Genomic DNA, 17,429 nt, shown 5'->3' with positions numbered 1-17,429 from the left:
GATGTTGTCCGACTGAAACCTGATGAACCCCCGAGTTGTTAACTGGGGCCAAGCCAGAAGGGCATTGAGAACCGCTCTCAATTCCAGAATGTTTATTGGCAGGAGACTCTCCTCCTGATTCCATAGTCCCTGAGCCTTCAGAGAATTCCAGACAGCGCCCCAACCTAGTAGGCTGGCGTCTGTTGTTACAATTGTCCAGTCTGGCCTGCTGAATGGCATCCCCCTGGACAGGTGTGGCCGATAAAGCCACCATAGAAGAGAGTTTCTGGTCTCTTGATTTAGATTCAGAGTAGGGGACAAATCTGAGTAATCCCCATTCCACTGACTTAGCATGCATAATTGCAGCGGTCTGAGGTGTAGGCGTGCAAAAGGTACTATGTCCATTGCTGCTACCATTAAGCCGATCACCTCCATGCATTGAGCTATTGACGGGTGTTGAATGGAATGAAGGACACGGCATGCATTTTGAAGCTTTGTTAACCTGTCTTCTGTCAGGTAAATCTTCATTTCTACAGAATCTATAAGAGTCCCCAAGAATGGAACTCTTGTGAGAGGAAAGAGAGAACTCTTCTTTTCGTTCACTTTCCATCCATGCGACCTTAGAAATGCCAGAACTAACTCTGTATGAGACTTGGCAGTTTGAAAGCTTGAAGCTTGTATTAGAATGTCGTCTAGGTACGGAGCTACCGAAATCCCTCGCGGTCTTAGTACCGCCAGAAGGGCACCCAGAACCTTTGTGAAGATTCTTGGAGCCGTAGCCAATCCGAATGGAAGAGCTACAAACTGGTAATGCCTGTCTAAGAAGGCAAACCTTAGATACCGGTGATGATCTTTGTGGATCGGAACGTGAAGGTAAGCATCCTTTAAATCCACAGTGGTCATGTACTGACCCTCTTGGATCATGGGTAAAATTGTCCGAATAGTTTCCATTTTGAACGATGGAACTCTTAGGAATTTGTTTAGAATCTTTAAATCTAAGATTGGCCTGAAAGTTCCCTCTTTTTTGGGAACCACAAACAGGTTTGAGTAGAACCCTTGTCCTTGTTCCGACCGCGGAACCGGATGGATCACTCCCATTAATAACAGATCTTGTACGCAGCGTAGAAACGCTTCTTTCTTTATCTGGTTTGTTGACAACCTTGACAGATGAAATCTCCCTCTTGGGGGAGATAATTTGAAGTCTAGAAGGTATCCCTGAGATATGATCTCTAGTGCCCAGGGATCCTGAACATCTCTTGCCCAGGCCTGGGCGAAGAGAGAGAGTCTGCCCCCCACTAGATCCGGTCCCGGATCGGGGGCTCTCGGTTCATGCTGTCTTTGGGGCAGCAGCAGGTTTCCTGGCCTGCTTGCTCTTGTTCCAGGTCTGGTTAGGCTTCCAGCCTTGCCTGTAACGAGCAACAGCTCCTTCCTGTTTTGGTGCAGTGGAGGTTGATGCTGCTCCTGTTTTGAAATTCCGAAAGGGACGAAAATTAGACTGTCTAGCCTTAGCTTTGGCTTTGTCTTGGGGTAGGGCATGGCCCTTACCTCCTGTAATGTCAGCAATAATTTCTTTCAAACCGGGCCCAAATAAAGACTGCCCCTTGAAAGGTATATTAAGTAGTTTGGACTTAGAAGTAACATCTGCTGACCAGGATTTTAGCCACAGCGCCCTACGTGCCTGTATGGCGAATCCTGAGTTCTTAGCCGTAAGTTTTGTTAAATGTACTACGGCCTCCGAAATGAAGGAATTAGCTAGTTTAAGGACTCTAAGCCTGTCCGTAATGTCGTCTAGCGTAGATGAACTAAGGTTCTCTTCCAGCGACTCAATCCAAAATGCTGCCGCAGCCGTAATCGGCGCGATACATGCAAGGGGTTGCAATATAAAACCTTGTTGAACAAACATTTTCTTAAGGTAACCCTCTAATTTTTTATCCATTGGATCTGAGAAAGCACAACTATCCTCCACCGGGATAGTGGTACGCTTAGCTAAAGTAGAAACTGCTCCCTCCACCTTGGGGACCGTTTGCCATAAGTCCCGAGTGGTGGCGTCTATTGGAAACATCTTTCTAAATATTGGAGGGGGTGAGAACGGCACACCGGGTCTATCCCACTCCTTAGTAACAATTTCAGTTAGTCTCTTAGGTATAGGAAAAACTTCAGTACTCGCCGGTACCGCAAAGTATTTATCCAACCTGCACAGTTTCTCTGGTATTGCAACGGTGTTACAATCGTTGAGAGCTGCTAAGACCTCCCCTAGTAATACACGGAGGTTCTCCAATTTAAATTTAAAATTTGAAATATCTGAGTCCAATCTGTTTGGATCAGAACCGTCACCCACAGAATGAAGCTCTCCGTCCTCATGCTCTGCGAGCTGTGACGCAGTATCAGACATGGCCCTAGTATTGTCAGCGCACTCTGTTCTCACCCCAGAGTGATCACGCTTGCCTCTTAGTTCTGGTAATTTAGACAAAACTTCAGTCATAACAGTAGCCATATCTTGTAATGTTATCTGTAATGGCCGCCCAGATGTACTAGGCGCCATAATATCACGCACCTCCCGGGCGGGAGATGCAGGTACTGCCGCGTGAGGCGAGTTAGTCGGCATAACTCTCCCCTCGCTGTTTGGTGAAATTTGTTCACATTGTACAGATTGACTTTTATTTAAAGTAGCATCAATACAGTTAGTACATAAATTTCTATTGGGCTCCACCTTGGCATTGGAACAAATGACACAGATATCTTCCTCTGAGTCAGACATGTTTAACACACTAGCAAAAAACTTACAACTTGGTTATAATCTTTTTTAGTAAAAACGTACTGTGCCTCAAAGAGGTACTGAACGATTAAATGACAGTAGAAATAATGAACTGAAAAAACAGTTATAGCATCAAACTTTAAAACAACACAACTTTTAGCAAAGGTTTGTTCCCATTAGTAAAATAACAATAATTAAATTTGACATAAAAAATGCAAAGCAACGTTTTTATTCACAGTCACTATAAGAATTCTCACAGCTCTGCTGAGAGAATTTACCTCCCTTCAAAGAAGTTTGAAGACCCCTGAGATCTGTCAGAGATGAACCGGATCATGTAGGAAATATAAAAGTAACTGACAGGAATTTTTTGATGCGTAGCAAAGAGCGCCAAAAACGGCCCCTCCCTCTCCCACACAGCAGTGAAGAGAAACGAAACTGTCACAAATAAAAGCAAAAAAGGCTGCCAAGTGGAAAATAATGCCCAAATATTTATTCACACAGTACCTCAGCAATGTAAACGATTCTACATTCCAGCAAAAAACGTTTAACATGAAAAATAGTTATTAAAAGGATTAGTGACCTTTAACAGAGTAGTTCCGGTGAAATACCATCCCCAGAATACTGAAGTGTATACATACATGTCATTTTTAACGGTATGGCAGGATTTTCTCATCAATTCCATTCAGAAAATAAAAACTGCTACATACCTCAATGCAGATTCATCTGCCCGCTGTCCCCTGATCTGAAGCCTTTACCTCCCTCAGATGGCCGAGAACAGCAATATGATCTTAACAACTCCGGTTAAAATCATAGTAAAAAACTCTGGCAGATTCTTCCTCAAACTCTGCCAGAGAAGTAATAACACGCTCCGGTGCTATTGTAAAATAACAAACTTTTGATTGAAGTCATAAAAACTAAGTATAATCACCATAGTCCTCTCACACATCCTATCTAGTCGTTGGGTGCAAGAGAATGACTGGGACTGACGTAGAGGGGAGGAGCTATATGCAGCTCTGCTGGGTGAATCCTCTTGCATTTCCTGTTGGGGAGGAGTTATATCCCAGAAGTAATGATGACCCGTGGACTGATCACACATAACAGAAGAAATGTAACCTTTCTGTGAATAATTAAACCCTGAAACTCTTCTACACTACCCTGGGGATACCTTTAAATACCTTTAATGCCTGGTTTAAAGCAGATGTTATTGAACTCTCTGAAGAAGGAGTTTATCCTGTACTGAGTTATACATTATACAGAACATCTGCCAATAATTAATAGAGTTCCTACCTCAATGCAAAAAAATAATATAATAGTTACAGAAACAATATCACCATTTCATCTGTTAAAGGTAAATGTAACCTTACAAGTTTTGTCAGTAAAGATAGACATTAGGGAGTTAACCAATAGTGAGCAAAAGCTTGTTGCTACCTGTGCTTTAAGAATATAAATGATTCACCTTGCAAAGAAAACAAGCGCCAAACGTATAAGTGACAGAATTGGATGTCACCTAATAGAAAGCCATGCTATTGCTCACAACCGCACATATATGTTCTATCCAAAATTTTGTTTCATGATTTGGATAGAAGATAAGATTTTAAACAACTTTCAAATTTACTTCTATTATCAAATTTCCTTTACTCTGTTATCCTTTGCTGAAGGAACAGCATTGCACTACTGGCAGCTAGCTGAACACATCTAGTTAGCCAATCACAAGATACACATGTGTGCAGGCACCAATCAGCAGCTAGCTCCCACTAGTCTAGGATATGTGAGTATTCTTTTTGGCAATCTGCTAACACTTTCGTGACACCCCATCACAATGATTTAAAAAGGACTGGGTGTTCCCGTGCTACTATCCCTGAAAACAGTAAAAAAAACATGTTACCACAATCAAGAAAAATCAATAAACTGCCCCAAGGACACTGGACCAGGAAAGCTTGACGCACGTTTCACTTACAGCTTTATCAGTTTATTGTTTTTTGTTGCTTGTGGTAACATGGTTTTTGTCTGTTTTCAGGAATAGTAGCAAGGAAACACCCACTCCTTTATAAATATTTGTGGTGGGGTGTCACGAACGTGTTAGCAGAATTATTCAATTTCAGCCAAGACAGTCCCAAAATAAGTGGACACAATAGAGAAACCACCACATCAAATTGTAAAGTCTCAGTATGAGAAGAGCCCTGGAACACAGACCGTAACACCACACTTCATAGGGCTACCAACTGTGATAAAAAGCTGTATAACAGAGGACTTTGCTTGCAGAGGTATTCCAATAATTTCAGCTAGGGTAGAATCAATTAAACATCCACAAGCCCCAGAATTAATAACTACATCAAAACGTCATCAATTCTGATTCTCTTTGCTGACCACTGTAATAAAAAGGGAACAGATAAGTAGGATGCCACGGGAACAGATGAAGTGTTAAGGAACACGGCTACCAGAACTCAATTACCTTCTCCAAGGGCTTTCTTGGGTTTTAAAGGACAATGATGAAGAAAGTGTCCATAACAGAAAAAGAGAAATCTTTAGCTTGAGAGGTCAATCTCCCTTGGTGTCTTTTACAAAATCGTCTATTAATTTGAACAAGAGTAATCATACTTTCCAACTCACTAGGTGGATCTACTTGAGCCAGTTCATATTTAAGCTATTCAGAAGACCTAGACTAACTGATCCAGAAGGGCACAAGCATTCTAATTATTACAATTGGAAATGCATTGAAAATCACAGACATAACAGAATCCAAAGAACTTAACAGGGTCAGTAACAGGATGACAGTCCAGGAACAAGATTGCTATGGTCATATGAAAATAACCAAGCACTGAATGAGAGACAGAGGTGACCTTTTAACAACTCCCATTCTGGCTTGAAGTCAACAACAAGGGTAATTTCTGATAGGGTAAAGATAAATAGAGCTATCCCAGCACAATTACAGACAGTTCCATGAAGATGCAGAACAGACAATGCACACAGCACTGTGGGCTGAAATAAGATGACAGCTTCTTAGTGTGGTCCCAAGACGTCACAGACGCAGACACTCCCGTGATAGCAAGCCCACTAGTCCTGGTGGCCAAAAGTTTCTGGCTCCTACATTTATGGACTGGCTCCTAGATTTTGAGCAATTTTGCCAAGCCCTGGCCTTGGAATTTATAAAGTTTTCTTATTTTATTATGACTTTTTTTTATTATTTAAAAAACTTAACATTTAGAATACACTTCTAAAGAAAATAAGATTTAAGGTGATATTGCAAATAGGCTTGTTCCAAAGTCTCTTACATTTAGTTTGATACTTTCAATAAAGATATATATATATTAGTGTATGATGTTGTAAGATTATAATACGGTTGTTCTCCTTGCAGATTTTGTTTTAGGAAAATTTGTATTTTTTGTAGACATATGGGGGTCAATTTACCAAACTCTGTACGGAGCTTGATGCCCCATGTTTCCGGCAAATCTTCAGGCTCGCTGGAAAAAGAAGATATGAAGCAGCGGTCTAAAGGCCACTGCTCCATAACCTGTCCGTCTGCTATGAGGCGGCAGACAGAAATCAACCCGATCGAATAGGATCAAATTGATTGACATCCCCTACTAGCGGACAATCTGCAGGGGGCGGCATTGCACCAGCAGTTCACAAGAACTGCTGGATCAATGATAAATGCCGACAGCGTAAGCTGTCGCCATTTATCGATGTGCGTCGTACATGATACGCTACATTGTATCATGTCCGCTCGCACAATAATAAATAGAGCCCTTGGTCTAGCTTTACTTTTTCTTTTTTTCAAAACTTGCAGAAGCCACCTACAAATTTTTACCACTAAATTCTAGGAAAAGCTATTGGCCTCTATTTATGAAAGGTCTCGCCGACCTGATCTGACAGTGTGGATCAGGTCCGCAAGACCTCGCTAAATGCGGAGAGCAATACGCTCTCCGCATTTAACATTGCACCAGCAGCTCACAAGAGCTGCTGGTGCAACGCCGCCCCCTGCAGACTCGCAGCCAATCGGCCTCCAGCAGGAGGTGTCAATCAACCCGATAGTACTCGATCGGGCTGAATTCCGGTGATGTCTGTCCGCCTGCTCAGAGCAAGCGGACAGGGTTATGGAGCAGCGGTCTTTGTGACTGCTGCTTCATAACTGCTGTTTCTGGTGAGCCTGATAGATAGGCCCCATTGAGTCATTTTGGCTGTAGACATGATAAGAGTTGCCATAGCTCCATACTGACCTACAATAAAACCCAATTTTATCAAACTTAATACAATTGTATTAAATCTGTTAATTCAGTTCAAAGTTAAAACCCTTTTAAAAACTCAGGCTTATAATGGAGGTTTCCTTTGAACTTAAAGGGACATAAACATCCAAAAAAAAGTAATTTCATGATTCAGACCGAGCATACAGTTTAAAACAACTTTCCAATTTACTTCTATTATCACATTTCCTTTTCTTGTTATCCTTTGTAGAAAAGCAGGAAAGTAAGATCAAGAGCATGCTCATGTCTGGAGCACTATATGACAGCACTCCATATTGAGCTTGATGCCCCGTGTTTCCAGCGAGCCAAAAGTTATGAAGTTGCTGCTCCATAACCTGCTCTGAGGCGGCGGACAGAAATCAACCCGATCGTATACAATCGGGTTGATTGACACCCCCCTGCTAGCGACCGATTGGCCGCGAATATGCAGGGGGCAGCATCGCACCAGCAGTTCACAAGAACTGCTGGTGCAATGATAAATGCAGACAGTGTATATCGGATCATGTCCGCTCGCACCATAATAAATAGGCCCCTTAAAGTAAATTGGAAACTTTTTTTTTTTTTAAATTGTATTCTCTATCTGAATCATGAAAGAAAAATTATTATGTCCCTTCAAATTATTACTCGGCTGTAGTACTTAACTAAACATTATGTATTAGTATTATTTGAAAGAAATGAATCTGTATATTTGGCAGTTGGTTGTTTATAGGATAAAAACAACATGACCTCCTTTCTGACACAGAATATGAAACAATCGCAATCTATAATGGCTGATTTTTTAATAAGCTCACTGTAGTATATTATTATTATAGAATTAATTATCAAAACAAATCAATTTTCACCCTACAGTGTAGCGTTGAAAGGTTCATTAAGGAATTTGGATTCCTTTTATTTAAAGAGAATAATCAGTGCATGTATTACTCACAACTAACTATGGAGATAGGTTTAATACGCAGATACAGAGGAAGTGCAGGATATACTTAGACAAATGCGGATACCAGGATACTAAAAACATACTGTCATTCATTTGTGAGTGTGAGGAAGTTTTTCTCCTATAATTTAGCATAAGCACTTCACAACTAACATCCTTGAATAGGGTGTGGTTGAAAGCAGTGGGACAGAAAATAGAATTTGGCAATATAAAGAATAAGCAGACTTATCTAGCCCTCCCTTTTTCCTGCCTAACAAAAATACAATGTACGTGATGCTTTGAATATGAGATTATTTCCTTTGACTTCTGCATAATTATGTAGCAAGCATTAGAGGTATGTTTAACTAAAATTAAAAAAATATTGTTGTTGAGCTACATCACAATTGGCACAATATTTGTTAAAAAAATATCTGTGCCAGCTATTTTATTTTTATACAGATTCCTTTTACATTAGTAGCACAAACACACTTTGTATTTTAAAATAGCAAATCTCTATGTGTGCATAACTAAATAATATTGTCTTCTTTTGGGTGGTGGTAATGACTACCTGATAACGATACTCTAAACCAGTGGTCGCCAACCAGTGTTCCATGGACCACTGGTAGTCCACGAGAAGATGTTGGTGGTCCATGACACCATCAAGCAGGATTTAATCTCCTCTGATGGAGGAGTTAAATTATAAATTTACGTAGCTAGATTGTATTTTTAACTCCTCCTGCCCGGCGTGCTGCTCAGAGAAAGATGCTTCCATTCTAAAGCCAGCAGAGGTTGGTATAGTCTTGACTTGAAATAGTGGAATTAAAGTATAAATTAAAAAAAATTCTCTCTTATATTTAATTTATTTTCTTCCCTTTACCTGTCTCTTTGTAGTAGTTTTCCTAATTCCTTCAGATGGACTTACATCACTGTTTGTCTTCCTCCCCTCCATCTGACTCCTATGTCTGTCCATGATCATAAGTAGTTTTGAATAATTATTAACTGGGGAGGTAACTTGAAAGTCTTGTGGTCCTTTTAAACATAATTATTTTTTCCCCACTTTCTGCCCCTCTGTTTCAAGCTCAAAAGTTGGCACTCACCCTTCATCTGTCATTTGGAAGTATTCTCTCAGTTCTGTCATTCAGTTAGTTAATTCCAAAAAAGAATTCTTAAAAATGTGTACATAATGTAAACTTAGCTATGGTTATACTAGTTATGTATAGTATGTGTGTGTGTATATATATATATATATACCTGTATATACACACACATTATAGAGGTTTGTACCTTTTAAAAAAAATTAATGTTAGTGGTCCATGGGATTCATAATTGTGAGTTTCGTGGTCCCTGAGGTCCGAAAGGTTGGCGACCCCTGCTCTAAACCATGAATCAATTAACAAAACCAAACAATACACCTGTACATGAAGTGCAGTAGCTATAGGACCGAGTGGGTTCTCACCAGTAAGTACTATGCAGCCCCTGCTGGAATTCTCTAAGGGCAGTCTTTTCCTTGTGAACAGTGTATCTAGCAAAGAGGTGTTCCCTGCATTGAAAGGGACATTAAAGTCATAATTAAACTTAAATGGATTTGAAAAAGCATGACATTTTAAATCCTCCATTTAACTTCCGTTATCAATTTTGCTTATTTCTCTTGGTATTCTTTTTTAAAGAGTAACTCTAGGTGGAGCGTTCATGTTTCTTTAGTCATCTGGCAGCAGTGTTTGCAACATTAATTATAGCAATGTTATTTATTTATTATGTCAGTGTTGCGCTAATAAAAAAAAGATAATTATAAATGGTTTTTCTAAAACAAAAAGATAATAATGTACAAATAGAAGTTTTGGAATGATGTCATCCACTTCATGTATACACCCCTTTGTAGCTCAATAAGAGACTCTCTGGCATTATATAAGGGGAAGAGAGGTAAAGCAGGATTAAAGCTTGAAAATGGATGAAACTTCCGAAACGCATTGCTCTAATTTGGACCCTCTAAGGCTTCCATAGTGTATCGAATAGATCAGAACAAAGTTCAAGGCCCAGGGGGACTGCCTATGCTGCTAGGCACCCCCCCCCCCCCCTTGGGCCAATTTTTCATTAAAGGGACACTCAGGTTAAATAAAATTTTCATGATTCAGATATTGGCCCATATTTATCAAGCTCCGTATGGAGCTTGAAGGGCCGTGTTTCTGGCGAGTCTTCAGACTCGCCAGAAACACAAGTTATGCTCCATAACCCTGTCCGCCAGCTCTGAGCAGGCGGACAGGAAACACCGGAAATCAACCCGATCGAATACGATCGGGTTGATTGACACCTCCCTGCTGGCGGACGATTGGCCGTGAGTCAGCAGGGGGTGGCGTTGCACCAGCAGCTCTTGTGAGCTGCTGGTGCAATGTTAAATTCAGAGAGTGTATTGCTCTCCGCATTTAGCGAGGTCTTCCGGACCTGATCCGCTCTGTAGTATGTCATTTTAAACAACTTTCCAATTAACTTCCATTAAAAAAAATGTGCACTGTTTTTTATATTTACAATTTTTGAGTCACCAGATCCTACTGAGCATGTGCAAGAATTCACAGACTATACGTATATGCATTTGTGATTGGCTGATGGTACAAGGGGAGTGGAAATATACATAACTTTGAAATTTGTTATAAAAAAATATACTACTCATTTGAAGTTCAAACTAAGCGCTATTACATTGTCTTGTTATCTTGCATTTGTTGATTATGCAAATCTAATGTGTTGACTGGTCCTTTAACTAAAAGGAGGAGGCTGCAGTACACCATATAAGGTAGGACGTTCCAGGCCGTCCTAAATGTGTTAAAGTCCAGCGCTGTTAGGATGGCATGGAATGTAAATAACAGTGTGAAGGGGTTAAAATTGCAAGCTTTGTCTTAATCTTTGATGTTTAATTTTGACTTTAATTTCCCTTTAAGTATATGAAGGAGATGAATACATTACAATAGGGCTCACAAAAATCCTAATTTAAAAATAATTTGAAACAAAAAAAAATAGATATTGAAATAATACTTGGTAGAAAAAGAAAAACTGTAGGCTCTATTTACAAAGAGATGAATTGAAGGTGAATTGTAGGTGAGTTGAAGTATTTAATTAACTATGCATTATCAAAGGCACAACCAGTAAGTATCTCACACACAATGAATAGTTAATTAAGGGACATTCCAGCCAAAGTTGAAATTCACATGGATGCATTTCTGTATTGAACAGAAGCAATTTTGTAATATACATGTATTAGCAAAAATGCTTCAAATAAAAGCTAAAGCTGTTTCAAAAGTGTATTTAAGTATGCACCGTGCACCAGCATTTTAAACCCAGCACTTGCTCTGAGAGCATAAGGTGCTTATACCATCTGGTAATGACTCCGTTTGTTAATTGCTGACATGATTACACGCCCTGGTACTCTGAGCAGATGACATTTTTAAAATACTGGCGTACTGAGAATATCTAGTTATGCCTCACAACACTAAAACAATGATACCATTTACTGTGCTGATTTCTATCATCCACCATATTGCAAACCAAGTTGTTGACCATGTTGCAGGCTTGTTTTTAGCTTGTTGAACCAGCCAAGGACTGTGCCACATTGGCAAGGACTTACTTTTACCGTTAGCCATCAGAGGGTGATTTATTTTACATAACGTTCCTTTATGGTAGTGAGCAAGGCTTGATCTGGATGATGGAAACATCTTCAAAACCTTCTGTCCTCTGAGAGCTCACAAGAGAACCTGCAGTCTGTATTTATCAAGCAGCGGTCATCAGACCTCTAAGGTGGAGAATTTCAATCTCCCCAGTCTCGTCTGACCGGAGAGATTGACAGCTCCTGCCAGCGTGTGATTGGCAGTGGGCGGTGTTGCATGCGAGTGCTGAATACCGCCAGCGGATCGCTGCCCACCAAAGGCTAGAGGGGGCGGAAAGGGGTACATATTATTAAAAAGAGTGACTTCCTATATTTTAAACAAAACTTTGCAGAATCACTGAGATAGATTTGTAACCGTTACAGGGGCATAAAAGTATGTAGAGTGCTGTGACTGCATACACATCCGTCAGTGGCTCCTTATACTCCAAAACTAGCAACAGCAACGTGGTCAAAGCTCATATCTTACAGTTTAAAAAAGCATTCAGGTGCATTCTTCACATTTGAAAATGCATTATAATGGCACCCTGGGGTTATACATTCCCAACATACTACACATTTTTGGTCCATTTAACTTCAATGTACATTACTTTATGAGGTGCATCATTTTTATAACTAGAACAAACAGAAACATATAAAAAATTAAAACTTTAAACCAATTCAATAATGGCTATACAGTTCTAAAAATATGTCAATGGAGTACAACTGGCTATGTACCAGATGGAGCGTACGAAGCTGTAAAGAAATCTGAGGTGAATTTCAGCAAACATATGGCGAATGGGAAAGTAAGCAGATATGCAGTGTCTGTTGGATATCACATTTCAAACCCTGGCATACAGAGCTGAATACTGTTATATAGTACAATTGGCTTCTTTGTATAATTACCTGACTTTGTAGTTCACTTTGTTGCTTCAGTCGTAGGTTTTCAGGAGTATCTGCCACTGTAGTGAAGGACTGTTTTGGGTAGTGTCTGAAAAAATAAAAATAAATAAATATATTTATCAATGAAAATGATGAAGTAAAATTTTTGCAATAATTAATATTTTAAAAAGTCAAAATGGAACTTTCATGATTTAGAAAAAGAGTAAAAAAAATGTAAAAAAAAAAACGTTATCATCTATTTATTTTATCAAATGTAACTCCTTTTCTTAGTATTATTTCTTAAAAACAGAGTTCCTTTCTACGACACATGTACACTCATGAGCTTACCTAGATATGCTCTTGTGGAAAGAACATACATTTTAACAAAGAATACAAAGACAAAGGAATATGTTTGATAAAAGAAGCAAATTGAATATATATTTTTTTTAAATTCTGCTCTCTATCATATTCATATAAGTTTAATTTTGACATACATGTCCCTTTTTTAGATCTAGGAGTGGTATTCCTTAAATGAAGGTATAAGGAGAAGTTGAATAATAGAACTTTCTCTGACTTCAGAAGTACATAGTATAGTGTTCATTTGGTGGCACCCATGCATGAAGGGGACAGGGGACGGGGACTCCACAGTAACTGATATACACAGGTTAACACTATAAATACTGAAAATATTCTTTGTGTGTGTGTGTGTATATATATATATATATATATATATATATATACTGTATATATATATATATATATATATATATATATATACACACACACACACACACACACATACTGCTCCTCTGCTCCTAAACATACCTAGGTACATTTTTAACAAAGGATATCAAGAGAATGAAGCAAATTAGATAATAGAGGAATATTAGAAAGGTGTTTAAAATTGCATGCTTTGGGGCATATGTATCAGCAGTTATGAAGCAGCGGTCACAAAGACCGCTGCTCACATAACCTGTCCACCTGCTCTGAGCAGGCGGACAGACATCGCCAGAAATCAACCCAATCGAGTACGATAGGGTTGATTGACACCCCCTGCTGGCGGCCCATTAGCCGCGAGTCTGCAGGGGGCGGAGTTGCACCAGCAGCTCTTGTGAGCTGCTGGTGCAATGCTGAATATAGCGAACGTATTGCTCGCCGTATTCAATGAAGTCTGGCAGACCTGATCCGCACTGACGGATCAGGTCCGCAAGACTTTGATAACTTGGGGCCCTTGTCTGAATTATGAAACTTTTTTGAATTTACTGCCCCTTTAAATCCCTCCCTAGGCCCATGTGAGTGAATTGACGGGGAGATTTAAATAAATGTCACACAGATGGCTAGATTACAAGTGGCGTTCTAAAGTCAGTAGGGGTTGCAATAAGCATTTTTCTGACTGAGCTAACATACAAGCATATTGCAATTTAAAAGTAAATGGTTGCACTCGAGCACAAACCTAGCATAAAATGTAAGGGTTAAAAAATAAGTTGCCCCAAGCACAACATAAATACATTAGAATAAAGTATTACACTCATATATACACTTTCTGATAAAATATTTAATATAAATAATATATATATATATATATATATATACATATACAGTCACGGCCAAAAATATTGGCACCCCTGCATTTCTGTCAGATAATGCACCACTTCGCCAAAAACTTGTTGGAATTACAAATGTTTAGGCAGTCTCATGTTTATTTATTTTGTTTGTATTGGTATGACACAAAAAAGTGGAGAAAAAAAGGCCAAATCTGACACATTCCACGTAAAACTCCAAAAATGGACTGGACAAAATTATTGGCATTCCAAGTTTGTGATGCTCCTGTAATTTGTAATTAAACTCACCTGTATCAATTAACAGGTGCTGACAATATAGAAATCACACCGGCAACCAGTTAAAATGGTGAAAAATGTTCTTAACCTTTCTGTTGTGTGTCTCGGTGTGCCACACTGAGCATAGAGAAGAAAAAGAGCAGCAAAGAATTGTCTGAGGATTTGAGAACAAAAAATTGTTGAAAAGCATGGACAATCTCAAAGTTACAAGTCCATCTCCAGAGATCTTAATGTTCCTGTGTCCACTGTGTGCAACCCTGTCAAGAAGTTCACAGCCCATGGCACTGTAGCTAATCTCCCTGGACGTGGACGAAAGAGAAAAATTGATCAAAGATTGCAACAAAGGATTGATTGAATGGTGGATAAAGAACCTCGATAAACTTCCAGATAAATTCAAGCTGACCTTTAGACACCAGGTACGAATGTGTCAGCTCGTACTATACATCGCCATCTGAATGAAAATGGACGCTATGGTAGGAGACCCAGGAGGACCCCACTGCTAACGCAGAAACATAAAAAAGCCAGATTGGAGTTTGACAAAACTTACCTGAGGAAGCCAAAATCCTTTTGGAATATTGTGCTGTGGACAGATAAAACAAAATTACAGCTTTTTGGTAAAGACCATTATTCTACTGTTTTCAGAAAAAGAAATGAGGCTTTTAAAGAAAAGAATACAGTCCCTACAGTCAAACATGGTGGAGGTTCACTTTTTTTTTTAGGGGGGGGGGGGTGCATTGCTGCTTCAAGCACTGGATGTCTTGACTGTGTGCAAGGCATTATGACATCTGAAGACTACCAAAGAATTCTGTGGTGCAATGTAGGGTCCAGTGTCAGAAAGTTGGGTCTCCATCAGAGGACAATGACCCAAAGCACACATCAAAATGCAACCAGAAATTGTTTAAGACAAAGCACTGGAGAGTACTGAACTGGCCAGCAATGAGTCCGGATCTCAATCTCAGAGCACCTGTGGAGAGATCTCAAAACAGCAGTTGGGAAAAGGAACCCTTCCAATCTAAGAGACCTGGAGCAGTTGGTGAAAGAAGAGTGGTCCATATTCCAGTAGAGAGGTGTAAGAAACTCATTGATAGTTACAGGAAGCAATTGATTTCAGTTATTTTTTCCAAGGGGTGTGCTACCAAATATTAAATTGAGGGTGCCAATAATTTTGTCCAGTCCATTTTTGTAGTTTTGCGTGGAATGTGTCAGATTTGGCTTTTTTTTCTCCACTTTTTTGTGTCATACCAATACAAACAAAAGAAATAAACATGAGAATGCCTAAACAGTTGTAATTGCAACAATTTTCTGGGCAAAGTGTTGCATTATGAAATGAAGGGGTGCCAATATTTTTGGCCATGACCGTATGTATGTATGTATGTATATATATATATATATATATATATATGTGTGTGTGTACATATGTATTGATGTATTTTTATGTGTATATATGTATTAACAGACATATATACACATATAACACATGAATATATATGTACACACATATAGACATATATAGAAGTGCATTGGAGCCCTTTGCTGTTAAGTAGAGAAAAACATGTAAAAACATATTTATTGTATATTAATATTTAATAAATGTTTTAATGATGTATTTACTGTAAATATTATACATTCCAATGTTCTGCATATAGCAGAATATGTTCTATGTATTTCTAAATAGATATTCATATATATATATATATATATATATATATATATATATATATATATATCAGTATATATCTATACCTATATAGATAGATAGCGAGATATTGTACCAAAAAGCCATCAGATCTTACTTTATCGTAAATAACACTGAAGTTAATTTGTGCTCTACTCGTAATCTAGCCCTTTGGTGTCTATATTTGGTACCATTTTACATATGCAAATATACAAATATTCTAAAATCCAAAACTTTTCCGGCCCCAAGGAGTTTGGATAAAGGGTTTTGTACCTGTATTTAAAAATTTTCTTCTATGTGAAGAACATGGAAAGTAAAATTTGCATAACTACCTTTGGGGTTCAGCAGTAGGTCTAATGCGTGTCAGATAAGCGTGCAAATGATAAGTGTACATTTTTTTGAGAGTGCACTCCACTTAAGTCTATGGGGAGAAAAATATAACATTGTTGTGATAATCGAAATCCTGAAGTTATCACGCATTGGGTTTCGATCTCGTACTAAGATGGATATTAAGATGGATTCCAGGGCCTAGCAGGAAGCACAAAACTACAAAGCGTTTTCACTGACAGATTTTAGTCAGTGTTACCACCACTATTAATAAATCCAAAAACGAAGAAAGGAGCAGCACCACCAGAATCTTCAACCAATTTTATTAAGCTGAAAACAGCCAGAGAAAAATCATACAACGTTTCGGATCTAGTCCTTAGTCATGCCATTAATAAATACAATCCCAGACAATGCATGGATGATCACGGCCAATACACAAAAGATTCCCAGTATGGGAGGTATTAATTAGACAAGCATTTTGTTATTGCACTATTGCTTGTATAAAACTGTGTGTTTAAATCCTGCATAGGCCTCTCTACTGGGACCTAAATGAACACATCTGGTGAACCAATGATAAAAGGCTGTGCATAGCCACCAATCACAAACTAGGTCCCACTAATGCATTGCTGCTCCTGAGCTCACCTAGGTATTCAACAAAGGCTTCAAAGAGAAAAATGTGATAACAGAAGTAAACTGAAATAAAGTTTCTTAAAAGTGCTTGCTCTATCTGAACTGAAGCATTAAAGCTTAATGATGATTCATTCAAATGCAATGGTTCCCTGAAGCAAGGCTTGGGTGCCACTTAAATAGAGTAAACAATTCATTTACACTGGAGCATAGATAAATATATTTTAGATTTAAGAATTTCATCTCACAAACAGCCGGAATTGATGAAAATGAGATCAGCTGCTAGTTTTGTACAACCCCCGTGGGATAGAATCGATTTTAGGGTTAAACAGCCTCAATGTTTTCCTGTACACATAGCTCAGAGGAAATGGGCAAGTAGCTAGACCTCTCTGAGAAAGCTTCCTGATGACTAGGAGTTCTGCCAAATAATGCGGCTCCAGAAGGCCTTATTTGTTTCTCTCTTATGTTTCTTATGACATGATTACTGACACAAGTCACAGATGGTCAAATATTTTCATGTAATAAAAAATGACAACTCAGGCTGTTGCTTTTACTTCCTTATCAAGC

At 38.9% G+C, this 17,429-nt stretch overlaps 1 protein-coding gene across 1 annotated transcript in view; it reads right to left on the bottom strand.

The window, feature by feature from the left end:
- NEBL (nebulette) overlaps window positions 1-17,429 on the bottom strand; it is a 574,345-nt gene that overhangs the window by 418,740 nt on the left and 138,176 nt on the right. Inside the window, exon 3 of the mRNA XM_053713962.1 lies at window positions 12,420-12,504. Within this exon, the coding sequence (XP_053569937.1) occupies window positions 12,420-12,504 (85 nt within the window). The remainder of the gene's footprint in view (window positions 1-12,419; window positions 12,505-17,429) is intronic.

This window comes from Bombina bombina, chromosome 5 (assembly GCF_027579735.1).
Source record: "Bombina bombina isolate aBomBom1 chromosome 5, aBomBom1.pri, whole genome shotgun sequence".
Lineage (NCBI taxonomy): Eukaryota > Metazoa > Chordata > Amphibia > Anura > Bombinatoridae > Bombina > Bombina bombina.
This window is presented reverse-complemented; position numbering and strand designations above follow the sequence as displayed.